General features: G+C 42.1%; 1 protein-coding gene across 1 annotated transcript; it reads left to right on the plus strand.

Moving 5' to 3' along the window:
• Positions 1 to 415: 415 nt before the first annotated feature.
• LOC143573508 (uncharacterized) lies at positions 416 to 10516 on the plus strand. Its single transcript, XM_077058370.1, has 7 exons — positions 416 to 1013; positions 1192 to 1326; positions 1880 to 2072; positions 2167 to 2456; positions 2580 to 2811; positions 9352 to 9646; positions 10196 to 10516. The coding sequence occupies exons 1-7, from the start codon at positions 416 to 418 to the stop codon at positions 10514 to 10516; spliced, it is 2064 nt and encodes a 687-aa protein (XP_076914485.1).
• Positions 10517 to 12773: the final 2257 nt, after the last annotated feature.

A 12773-nucleotide genomic window follows, 5' to 3' on the forward strand; every position in this document is an offset into this window, starting at 1 on the left:
TGTTTCTGGAGGCCCAAGATCGCGCTACAAAAGGTGTCACTCGAAAACGGGCATAACTTGGCCCACGAAGCTCCGTTTCAGGCCTTATTGTTATTTTGTCGGTTTTTATATTTTTATTTTTTGGTTTGCGTTTGGTCCATGGCCATTTTTGGGCCCATTTCGTATTAGAAGGTCTATTTATATGATTCTTATGTAATTGGAAAAGTTAGACTTTAATTTTAATAATAATCATTTTTCTCTTCACTTTCCCTGATCTTTGGCTGGGATTTGGGGGGTTTTTTGAAGTTCTTCACATGTATTCTTTGAATCAACGTGATTCGATCTTCACTATCGTATTACCGTTGCATCAGTTGGTGTTAGAGCCGAATTCCTGGATCAAGTGGTCGATCAAATCACTGATTGAATAGCTGACTTGATGAATTGTAGAAGACAGGTCCCTGAAAACAGGAAGGGGCGTGACTTCGATAATCCATTCTTTGGTCATGTTGGTTCGTCTTCCGAAGAGGAGTATGAGAGGGGAGCAAGACAAGACCATGGAGATGGCAACCGGCACTGGGATGCTGGGATCCGAACTGATATCCCAGAATTTGATGGGACTATTTTGGATCCGGAAGGGTTCAATGATTGGTTGGTTATTGTAGAAGAGGTGTTTGAATTCCGAGAGGTTCCTGAAAATAAGCGGGTACCTTTGATCACTACCAGGCTACGTGGGAGGGCGTCGGCATGGGCAAAGATGAGAAAGTGTTTGCAGTATACTTTTTTACCTCACAACTTTCAACGGTTGATGTATCTACTTTTACAGAATCTGACACAGGGATCCAGATCGGTTGATGACTATACGACTGAGTTTTATCATTTGGTTGCTCGTAATGATATTCAAGAAACCGATGAACAACTCCTTTCTCGATATGTTATGGGTTTAAGGGTTCAGATCATGGACTCTGTAAATCTTTTTGATGTGTTAAAAGTTGCCGAGGCGCACCAACGGGCGTTGGCTTTTGAAAAACAAAATCGTCGGGGGGTGGGGGGGGGGTTCATATTCATCAGCCCCTGCTGGAGAAAATTCGGGGTCGGGTGGTGGAGGACCTCGTGTCGTACCTAGTCAGGAGAGGTCGGGGGTTAACAACACCGGGTCGACTTCTAAGGGGGCTATTAGTAGCGGGGTGAAGTGTTTCAAATGTGGTGAGACAGGTTATCGGCAAGTTGACTGTAAACAAGCGAGTAAAAGACATTTGTTTGTTGAGTCTGAGGATGAGCAATATGAAGAGTATGAGAAGACCCCAGAGTATGATGACGAACCCGAGTATGAGGAAGAGGTTGTGAGCGGTAATGTGGGGGTGAACTAGGTGGTCAGGCGTTCTTGCTATACACCAAAGGCTGATGGAGACGGATGGCTTAAGCATAACATCTTCCACTCTACATGTACCATTCTAGGGAAGGTTTTAACGTTTGTTGTCGATTCTGGAAGTTGTGACAATATGATTTCTGAAGAGGCAGTCTAAAAGTTGGCCTTGAAGATGGAGAGTCACCACAATCCTTACAAGCTTCAATGGCTCAAAAAGGGGGGAGGGGAGGTAACGGTCTCTAAAAAGGCCCTTGTTTCTTTTTCTATCGGGACCACAAATAAAGATGATGTTGTGTGTGATATGGTTCCTATGGATGCGCAGCACTTGTTGTTGGGTAGACCTTGGGAGTATGATCGAAGTATAGAACATGACGGACAGTCCAATTCTTATAGCTTCATGTTTGGTGGGGTAAAGATAACGCTTGTCCCTAGCAGGCCCAAGCAGCTAGCCACAAAGTAGTCTGGTAACCTGTTAACCATTAGTTAGTTTGAAGATGAGTTTGTGGAGGTAAAACAATGTGTTTGTTTTGATAGGGAAACCGGTGCCAGACGAAGTTGAGATTCCTGATGCTATGATCCCTTTTGAGGATTTTTCTGATGTTTTCCCTAATGAATTGCCGGATGGGTTGCCAACTTTGCGTGACATCCAACATCATATTGATTTGGAGCCTGGTTCAAAATTGCCCAATAGTCCACATTACAGGATGAGCCCGAGGGAGCACGAAGAGTGCGGTTCCTGCTTTGTTAACTCCAAAGAAGGATGGCACTTGGCGGATGTGTGTTGATAGTCGAGCCATCAACAAGATTACTGTGAGGTACAGGTTTCCTATTCCTCGACTTGATGATTTGCTTGACCAGATTAGTGGTGCTACTATTTTCACAAAGTTGGATTTGAAGAGTGGTTACTACCAGATTCGTCTTAGACCTAAGGATGAATGGAAAATGGCATTCAAGACTCGTGAAGGGTTGTACGAGTGGTTGGTGATGCCTTTTGGTTTATCAAACGCGCCTAGTACTTTTATGCGTGTGATGAATCAGTTGCTTTGGCCTTTTATTGGGAAGTTTGTGGTGGTGTATTTTGACGATATTCTTATTTACAGTGCTTCTTTCAGTGAGCATGTCACGCATGTAAGGAAGGTTTTGGCATTACTTCGCAGGGACAATTTCTAAGCAGCAACAAAGAAATGTGTGTTCATGACCACTAAAGTTTTGTTCTTAGGCTATGTTATTTCAGGTGATGGGATACAGGAGGACGAGTCTAAAGTTGCAGCTCTTCAAAACTGGCCAACTCCTACCACCATTACTGAAGTCCGCAGTTTTCATGGGCTTGCTTCTTTTTATAGGCGGTTCATTCCACACTTCAGTTCCATTATGGCTCCTATGACAGATTGCATGAAAGGAAAGACGTTTGTATGGACAGAAGGGAAAGACGTTTGTATCAAGACATCTGTACCGCACCAATTTTGGTATTGTCTAACTTTTCGCAAGTTTTTGAACTTCATATTGATACCTCGAGGGTTGGGATTGGAGGGGTTCTCAGTCAAGGGGGTCGACCTATTGCTTATTTTAGTGAGAAGTTAACAGGGGCAAAGTTGAGATACACTACTTATGGCCTGGAGTTTTATGCAATGGTCCAAGCTGTAAAGCATTGTGTAGGTTCCCTGGACGGATCACACGAGATATCCCGATATACACAGGTGCGGAATCCCTGTGTAGATCGATACGGCCGTAGAACACAAACACACGAACACACGAATACGATACGAACAAACTCACGTTATATTAATAACTCAACACGTGATACTTACAGACTCTCGACCTCACGTCACTTGACTCACTGAATTACACGTAACTCGAACAACTACAAACAGTTAATCCGTAACCTATATAAATACACGACAACTTCGCCTCAGGCGAAGTTGTCCATAACTTCGCTTGGTTAACAAGTTCGCCTAGGCGAACTTGTCAACAACTTCGCTTGGTTAACAAGTTCGCCTAAGCGAACTTGTCAACAACTTCGCTTTAAACAAACAAATACATAAACAATATTACAGAATCGATTACAGACATTAGACATATGAACTACTGACATTTATGCACCAACAGACTCCCCCTTGGCAGTAGCTTCATATCTTGATCTTTCAGCTCTTGTCTCGTAATCCTGTAACTTCATGCATGCACTCCTTCCCTAACACACACCGACACAACTCGTTGATACTTTCTTGCTTCGTCCTTCCAAGCTAGAATATAAAAGATCTTTTTCTCGTTAAGCACATTCAGATCAGCTTGCGATAAGTTAACAAGATGCATCGGATCGTAAACTCTAAGAATCTCTTGTTCATCCTCATCTTCCATCACTGCCTCCGCTGTCTCACAATCAACGAACCACCACTTTAGGTCTTTGAGCAAATCCCTGGGCATAAGCTTCATCGGTACTTCTTTAAGGCACCGGATTGGTTTATACTTCATTACCATCCAAGGCTTTCCATCAGCTCTCAAACCTCTATCCTTGTCTTCAACAAGTTTCCCTTTCTGTGGTTTCAACAGCTCAAACTTCTTTTCCTTTATGCTCTCTTTCCATACGATTTTCCCGATGACTCTAGCCATATTATCGTCACTTCGATTGATCAACTCCAATCTGGCTAAGTCTTTAACCTCACACTCAGGCAGTGTGTTTAACGATCTCAACATTCTTCTAAGATACTGAACTCCATCATATCGTTTAATCACGAAGAGCCGCAACTGCTCATCATAAATCCAGCATATAATCCCTTTCTTTGCTTCAGCATAGCCTTTAATATTGTAACTCTTTTTGAACATGGTAGGGACTGCTGGTTTCTTTGTTTTGACAAACCATTGAGCGTATCCTTCCTTCCACCTCGGCTGCTCTTCCCATTCAGTATCTTCAACTGCCGTCTGATCACCCATATCGGCTTTCTCAACCTCTGGAATGTCATGTTCGACATTTTCCTCTACTATCTCTCCTTCCTCAATCTCACTCTCAATCTCAATCTGCTCTCAATCTCAATCTGCTCACCGATCTTCTCAATCACATCACTCGGCAGCACATCTTCATCAAACAACACATCATCGCTGAACATATCATCGTCAAGTTCCTTCAACGCATCAATCACGTCATCCTCAACCAACACCACATCATCACCACCAGAACCACCAGCCGCGTCGGCAGACTCCCCCTCAGCTGTGGAAGTACCAAGAGCTTGAGAAGTTCTTGGCAGCTCACCACCTGCATCTTTCGATGCATTGGGATCATCGTCTCGGTCATTTCTTCTTTTCGTCCTTAGCTCGTCGCCCTTACAGCTCATCTCCCCCTGAGATGCCAAGAACTCCTTCAAGGCATCTATAATTTTCCCATGCTCAACCAGGAGGGATGACTGTAGTTGATTTGCTTCCACTAGGCGTTGAATAGTCTTCGATTGCTCTGCCACGATCCGGTCTAGTGAAGCTATTCTCTCTGAGTCTGACATAGGCGTAGGCGAGACATCAGAAGCAGGCGTAACCGCAGGTGGTACCATACCTGATAACCCTGCAGCAGTGACGACCGTTGATTCTACAAATCGTGCAGCTACCACCGACTGAGTAAGCGTTGGAGGTGGTAGAGACACAATCTCCGGAGTCGACGTCTGGATAGTAGTGGTAGATGGAATGCTAGCAGATGATGTAGCCACCACGGGAACATCTGCAGCGCTTATACCTGTAACCTGTACAGAAGTAGGAATGATAGACATACCAGACAGTGCGGCCGGAGCAAAACGTACCATCCTTGAAGTCTCTCCAGCTCCCATACCAGCACCTGTCCTTTCCCGTCTTGATCGTCTTTTCAGCTTATGTATATCTTCTTCCTCTTCTGACTCATCATCATCCTCTGTTCTCTTTCTCTTCCCAACCGTTCTCTCTCGAGACACCATCAACCGTCTCCCCTCATTCATGATCTCATCCAAATCTGAGACAGCAATCGACGTTGCTGCTCTAGTAACACTCACACCCGAACCTTGTGCTGCCGAGACCTGCACCTCTTCAACTTGATCCATATCAAAATAACCTTGACCTCCAAAAACAGCATCAAGATCTATATCCTCTGCAGCCGACACAACAGGCACAGCAGATGTAGCTTGAGTTGCTCTTGCATGTCGCGGTTGAGGATCTCTGAACTCTTCCCCACCAGCAGGAACATACTCTGGGTTGATTAAAAACCCAAACAGTGGAGTATGCCTTGGACGACGTTCAGGGTTGCTCCTCGCACTCGAAGTGCGGCATTGAGCAAAGATACGTTTGCTCACAGATTCCACGTATCTTATCGGTCGTCTCTGAGGTAGATTCGGAGCCACATGGTTCAATATCATCTGGATGAAACGTGGGTACATAATGAACCGCTCCCGAGACATCGCCCTTCTCTGTCTGTCAATCTCGTAAAAGACCATCTGACTAAAACTATAGCGTTTATTGTAAGTCAGTGCAGTCATTGCGGACTGCATGGTCGCACCCATACCGTCAGTGCCCGCCTTCCTTCCTGACATGCAAACTATCATGACGTGCATAAGGAAGCGCTACTGATCAAGCAGAAAACCCTTCCGTCTCTGTGTATCGCCTAATGGACCAGAATAGCCCATTCGGAGAAACGCTCCATCACGAAACGGAGCCACAAACTCAGTTGGGTCGTCCCTCGTCTCTTCTCCAAACCGTAACGCCACCCGGATCTGTTCAGAATTGAACTGAACCTCTTGATTGTTCACAGTCGCTCGCATGACCGGGGGCTCAACACGACAGTCGTATTCTACCGTCTGCCAAAAGTCTTCGATATTTGGTATGGATATCGGCAGAGTGTTTGTGATGGCATGAAAAATCCTCGAGCGTAGGAGGAAAGTTATGATCTCGCTGTAATCGTCCACACCGCTCGCCTCCGGGTCTAAAGTGATGTACATATTGTGACCCGGGAAAAATTGTCTCTGATTGTCACCATCGTCTCCTCCTGCACCTCCAGCACCAGCTACTGCTGCCATATCTGCAACAAACAAACCAAGTTAGATAAACGGTAATGAATAACACAAGTTCGCTGGTTACCATGAGCGAAGTTGTGATAAACTCTGTATAGGCGAAGTTAAAGGTGAGGCGAAGTTGGGAACAACTTCGCTTCAGCTTTAAGTTCGTCTAATGAATATTAATTAAAAATGATCCAGGCGAAGTTAATGGTAACTTCGCCTCATCACAACATCGCCTCAGGCGAAGTTAATGACAACTTCGCCTCAGGCGAAGATAAGCCTCAGGCGAAGTTACGGATAACTTCGCCTAAACCTTAAGTTCGCCTGAATCTGAATCGGCGATAGTAAGGTTAATGCAAACATCGAAAATCTGATGTTTCGGCTAGTTTAGACGATTAAGGACCCTTAAACCAAGCTTTTTAAGGACATGTTGACGATCAGTATGGTTATTAACACGTAACAGCAAGTTTTGAAAGTCGGTTTCAAAGTCCGATGGTCCGAGGTTTCGAAACCAGTCGAAACAAACATTTAGAAGCTTGAATGAACATTGATTATGTGATATAATGGTATTTCGAACCTTGAATCGGTGTGAAAACTGGGAATAAATAACACGTAATCGGAATAAATAACAAGTTCGCCGGAAAGGTATAAGTTCGCCGGTTAAGTTCGCTGTGATTTGAAAAGTGATGAACAGTTTTGACTGTTGAACATCCTTATATAGGGTCTGGGTTATACAGGCGAAGTTACGGATAACTTCGCCTAGGCGAAGTTATTCACAACTTCGCCTGTTTAACAACATCGCCTATATTTACAAAATCAACCTTATAATTTGAACATTTTTCAATTAACTCTTTAAAACTTCCTTTTAAGAAATAAACGACATGATCAATTCTAAGTAACCAGTTAAAAAATCATAAAACTATCTAAGTACAAAAACTTAAAAAAATTTAAAGTATAAGGGATCAAATTTCAGTCTCGATAGGGACTGCTACGTTTTAGAAAAGATCCGAACAGGAATCATACTAATTACGTGACTGTCACACAGATCCGTGTTTAGCTGTATTATGACATATAGAGACAGGTTGTAAGCAGGTAAATAACTTAAGATGGTTTTCATCGTTTCTGTGATACGAGTTAGATTCAATTAAGCCTCAAAATTTAAGTGGGCAACAACTCAGAAATATTGATGCCTCCTATCTCTCCTCAAAGCGTATTTGGCTTTCCCCAAGTCACCCCGAATTGACCTCGACCCATAGTGTCTGATTAAGTTGTAAGTACTCTTCATCTGTTTCCCGTTCTTCTTCTTACTCTAAGATTGAGAAGTCTTGACACCTTCAGCTATAGAATATTTCAATAACTCAAATTTTTTTTTTTAATAATAATTCACAAATTGACATAGACTTCAGAGTAGTAAACCAACTGCAAGTCCCGAATCTGGATCACTACAGTTTCTTGAAACGCTATCTTCACGGGAATCAGAACACACATGGGCTCGTGTATGACTGGGTAATCGCTTTTCTGCCTATCATACGGAAAGATATATATGAAGACATGCAAAACTCTTAAGGAGTTTCCACGTAAAATCAAGTAGATTTAGTTTGTATCACGTCTACTTTTACGCACCATAAAAGGTTACCGTGACATACAATGACTATCCTAAAGCCTTTTAAGCCTAATAACTTCACTAGTTAAGCACACAGAATTAGTATATCAATCATTTTCCAAGGTTGGATCAATTTTCTGTTAAACTTAGCAAATGAACTTCTTACGAAGTAGTAGACTTGAAAAGTAATTTCATTTCCCATTTCTTTCAAAATTTTAACATTAATCGCCCCGACCAAAACAAAGTCTTCAGGTAAACGGCTATCCCGAAGATCTAATGGATCAGCTGGACCGACCACATACTAGTATGTGTCCTTCTAACTAAGTATGATCGACTAATTTTAAGCGAAAGAATGAAAAACTCATCATAAACCGCCCCGGTCACTATCAGTAATCTGGTTAATGACTATCCTCAAAATCTACAAGTAGAAAATGAGGACCAAAACATATCCGAAGACAAGTCCTTCAAACTGATGTAACCGACATATTTTTAAGCGATTAGTAACGTTTTTTTTTTTTTTTTTTTATCACAAGAAAAGCATGGTTACTCGGGATTGATCATCCCATTCAGTTCAATAAGGTTTTGAAATCTGGATTTTTCAAATGCTTTAGTATATAAATCAGCGAAATTATCAAGCGTATCCACCTTTTCAAGCACAATCAATTTCTTCTCAGCACAATCCCGTATAAAATGATGACGTATGTCAATATGTTTAGTTTTACTATGTTTCACGGGATTGTTAGTTACGCTTTGATACCAATTGTAGGTTCCCTGGACGGATCACACGAGATATCCCGATATACACAGGTGCGGAATCCCTGTGTAGATCGATACGGACGTAGAACACGAACACACGAACACACGAATACGATACGAACAAACTCGCGTTATATTAATAACTCAACACGTGATACTTACAGACTCTCGACCTCACGTCACTTGACTCACTGAATTACACGTAACTCGAATAACTACAAATAGTTAATCCGTAACCTATATAAATACACGACAACTTCGCCTCAGGCGAAGTTGTCCATAACTTCGCTTGGTTAACAAGTTCGCCTAGGCGAACTTGTCAACAACTTCGCTTGGTTAACAAGTTCGCCTAAGCGAACTTGTCAACAACTTCGCTTTAAACAAACAAATACATAAACAATATTACAGACTCGATTACAGATATTAGACATATGAACTACTGACATTTATGCACCAACACATTGGCATCACTATTTGTTTCATAAAGAGTTTGTTTTATTCATTGATCATGATTCTCTAAGGCATATTCGCACGCAAGACAAGATATCTCATAAACACGGACGTTGGTTAGAATTTCTTGAAAAGTTTAGTTTTATGGTCAAACACAAAACTGATGTTTCAAACCGTGTTGTTGATGCCTTGAGCAGGAGGGAGAATCTGTTTGTTTCCGTGAAAGTCAGTGTTCTGGGGTTGGATGTTATTCGTGAGCAGTTGGCCACTGACCCGTATTTTTCAGTTGTGTTGCAGGATGTGCAAGCGGGTCAGAAGTCAGACTTTCTTTTGCATGACGGCTTTTTGTTCAAAGGAAATCAGCTATGTATTTCTGACTCCAGTCTTCGGTTGAAAATTATTCAGGAGTTACATGGGGAGGGTCATGTTGGGCGTGACCGTATGTTACATTTAGTGCAATCTTCCTACTTCTGGCCTACTATGAGGAAAGAGGTAGATCGTTATGTTAAAAGGTGTCGAATTTGCCAAGTCTCAAAAGGGGTGGCTACTAATGCGGGTCTTTATATGCCTTTACCAGTCCCTTCATAGCCTTGGACTGATATTAGTATGTATTTTATGTTGGGGTTACCTCGAACTCAGAGGGGTAATGGTTCGATCTTTGTTGTTGTTGATCGGTTCTCTAAGATGGTGCACTTTATTCCTTGAAAGAAGACGACAGATGCAGTTAATGTGGCTCAGTTATTCTTTCGGGATGTTTATCGTTTGCATGGTTTACCATCTTCTATTGTTTCTGACCGGGACACTCGTTTCTTGAGTCATTTTTGGCGCAACCTATGGAAAATGGTGAACACTCAGCTTAACTTCAGTAGTGCCTATCACCCTCAAACGAATGGGCAAACGGAGGTTGTTAATCGGTCACATGGTAATCCTTTACGATGTCTTGTGGGTGATCATGTGAAGTCTTGGGATCAAAAACTATGTTAAGCTGAGTTTGCTCATAATCATGTTGTCCATCGAAGTACCGGGTTTAGTCCTTTTCAGGTGGTTTATTATGCTCAGCCATGGGGACCCCTTGACCTGATGACACTCCCTGTTCCTGGTTCTATACCCAAGAAGGTGAAATATTTTGTTGAAGGGCTACATGAGATTCATAAAGATGTACATGACAACCTGGTTCGAGCCAATTCAAAGTTCAAGCAGGCTGCTGATCAAAATCGAAGACATGTTGAATTTGAAGAAGATGATTTTGTCAGGGCTGTTTTGACAAAATATCATTTTTCTGTTGGGGAATACAACAAATTATCAGCTAAGAATATTGGACACGTGGAAATTGTGGAGAAGATAAACTCAATTATCATCTAAAGCTGCCGAGTCACATTCGTTGTTTTCATATGTTTAATGTGAAGCATTTGCTACCTTATTACATGGACACTTTTGATGATGAGGGCGCTACTGATTCGAGGTCGAATTTTTTCTATCCAGGGAGAATGATGTGGGCCCAAGTGTTGAAGACCGGGCTATTATGTTTCTGGAGGCCCAAGATCGCGATACAAATGTGGCCCACGAAAACGGGCATAACTTGGCCCACGAAGCTCCGTTTCTAGCCTATTACCAATCAAATCGAAGCTTGAGACGAAGAGCACATTATGTTGGCCCATGTCCGAAGCCCAAAAACGACTCCTAAATAAAGTTATGGGCTTTTTATTGTTTTTTTGTCGGTTTTATATTTTTTATTTTTGGGTTTGTGTTTGGCCCATGGCCTTTTTTGGGCCCATTGCGTATTAGAAGGTCTATTTATATGGTTGTTATGTAATTGGAAAAGTCAGACTTTAATTTGAATAATAATCATTTTTCTCTTCACTTTCCCGGACCTTTGGGTGGGATTTGGGGGGTTTTTTGAAGTTCTTCATGGATATTCTTTAACTCAATGTGATTCGATCTTCACAATCGTATTACCGCTGCATCACATATCAACTACCCCGGTTCTACAGTTTATTAAAGCATTAGCGGTTGCCAAAAAGGGCCTATCGAGAATCACGTTCGGTTGCCATTTTGGGTCAACTGTAACATAATCTGCAACCAGAAAGTCGACCGGGTAATAAAAATCTTCGATCATAACAATCACATCAGTAACAATTCTCCTGGGAAGCTTAAGTGTCAAATCGGCTAACACCATGGTGGTGTCGGCTTTTCCAAGTGGACCAAAATCATATTCGTCTTATAAGCTTCCCGGGAAATACTCACCCCCGCTCCAAGATCGAACAACGTCCTTGTTATTTAAAATCACCCACTTGAATGGGTATTATTGGCGTTCTCGGATCTTGTAACTTGGGTGGGAGGATTCCCGTTGAAACCGAACTCACATTAGCTGTTAAATCAACCTGTTTGGGCATCTTGTGAGTTCACTTTTGAGTGCACAAGTCCTTCAAATATTTAGCATATGTAGGGACTTGTTTAATAGCATCAATGAGGGGTAAATTAATTTTTACTTGTTTAAAGATTTCCCACATTTCCTCCTGTTGTGGGCCCCTCTTTTTCGGTGATGATGTTGCAAGATTTACCAAAGCCTGAGGGAACAGAACGGTTTTACCCGTGGCCCCGTCTCCTTGGTGATTGGTGTTTCTTTTTCTTTTTCCTATTCGTTTAAATTTTTATTAGTTAACGTTTTCGGTTTATTTATATGTATAATCTCCACCTCATCATCACTGTTCCCATTTTCCCCCAAATCTTCCACCAGTCCTTCAACAAAGGATGATGATGAATTTACCCCATTATCATAAACCTTATCATTTCTAAGGGTACTTACCTAGTTAATGTGGGTGTTCTTTCCACTTGAAGAACTGTTGTTCTGATGGCTAGGATTCTTCAAAGTGTCACTCAGTATCTTGGATGGTTTTCGCTTTAAGCTCGTCATTTCTTCAGTCTGTTGACTCACCTGTTTATCTCTCGCAGCATTTGCCTTCTCTTGAAGCTCCAACCTCTTATTCAATGCCTTATTCTGAGTCTCTTGATCTACCTTTATTTGCTTCAAAAAATCCATAACGTCTTTCAGAGACAAGTCTTTGTTACCCGAAGAATTTCCTTGCCCCTACTTATAGTTCTTTTGATAACCCTTGTTATAACCCCTGGAATCTCTCTGCTTGTACCCACTCTGACCGCTGCCAGAACAAAAACCATACTATTTCTGATTCGACTGATAACCAGTCTTCTGAGAACTGCCTTGAAAATTCGGGTTCTGTTGTGTGTTCGGGTTTCCATAACTGAAGTTTGGATGATTTCTGAGGCCCGGATGGTAGGTATTCGAATTCATGTTATTGTATCTCCTTTCACCTTGCACATTGTTAAGCTCCTCTTCCTCAATTTCTTCATCTTGCACAACCCCAGAACTCGCAACCTCGTGTCAATTCACCGCAACCTTCACATACCGGATTTGTTTTTCCCGAATTTCCGGTTCCTTGTACACCTGCCACCAACAACCTATCCATCTTCTTTTCTAGTCTATCCATTCTATCATCTGACCCATGACTTTCAACTGCTTTACCACTAACCTTTTTGACATCTTGTTCGACTGAGCTTGTCTCTTTGAATTACTCGCATGTCTCTCCAAATGTCCCCAATC

This window comes from Bidens hawaiensis, unplaced genomic scaffold, assembly GCF_021521415.1.
Source record: "Bidens hawaiensis isolate Kalapana, Puna unplaced genomic scaffold, B.hawaiensis_p1.1 tig00026501_1, whole genome shotgun sequence".
NCBI classification, from domain to species: Eukaryota; Viridiplantae; Streptophyta; class Magnoliopsida; order Asterales; family Asteraceae; genus Bidens; species Bidens hawaiensis.

Excerpts from the sequence above, each read along its gene's own strand:
- LOC143573508 (XM_077058370.1), top strand. The coding sequence starts at position 416 with ATGAATTGTAGAAGACAGGTCCCTGAAAACAGGAAGGGGCGTGACTTC. Across the intron at positions 2,073-2,166 it reads AGCCCGAGGGAGCACGAAGA|GTTTCCTATTCCTCGACTTG; the intron begins GTGCGGTTCCTG and ends TGTGAGGTACAG. Across the intron at positions 9,647-10,195 it reads GGCCTACTATGAGGAAAGAG|GTGGTTTATTATGCTCAGCC; the intron begins GTAGATCGTTAT and ends AGTCCTTTTCAG.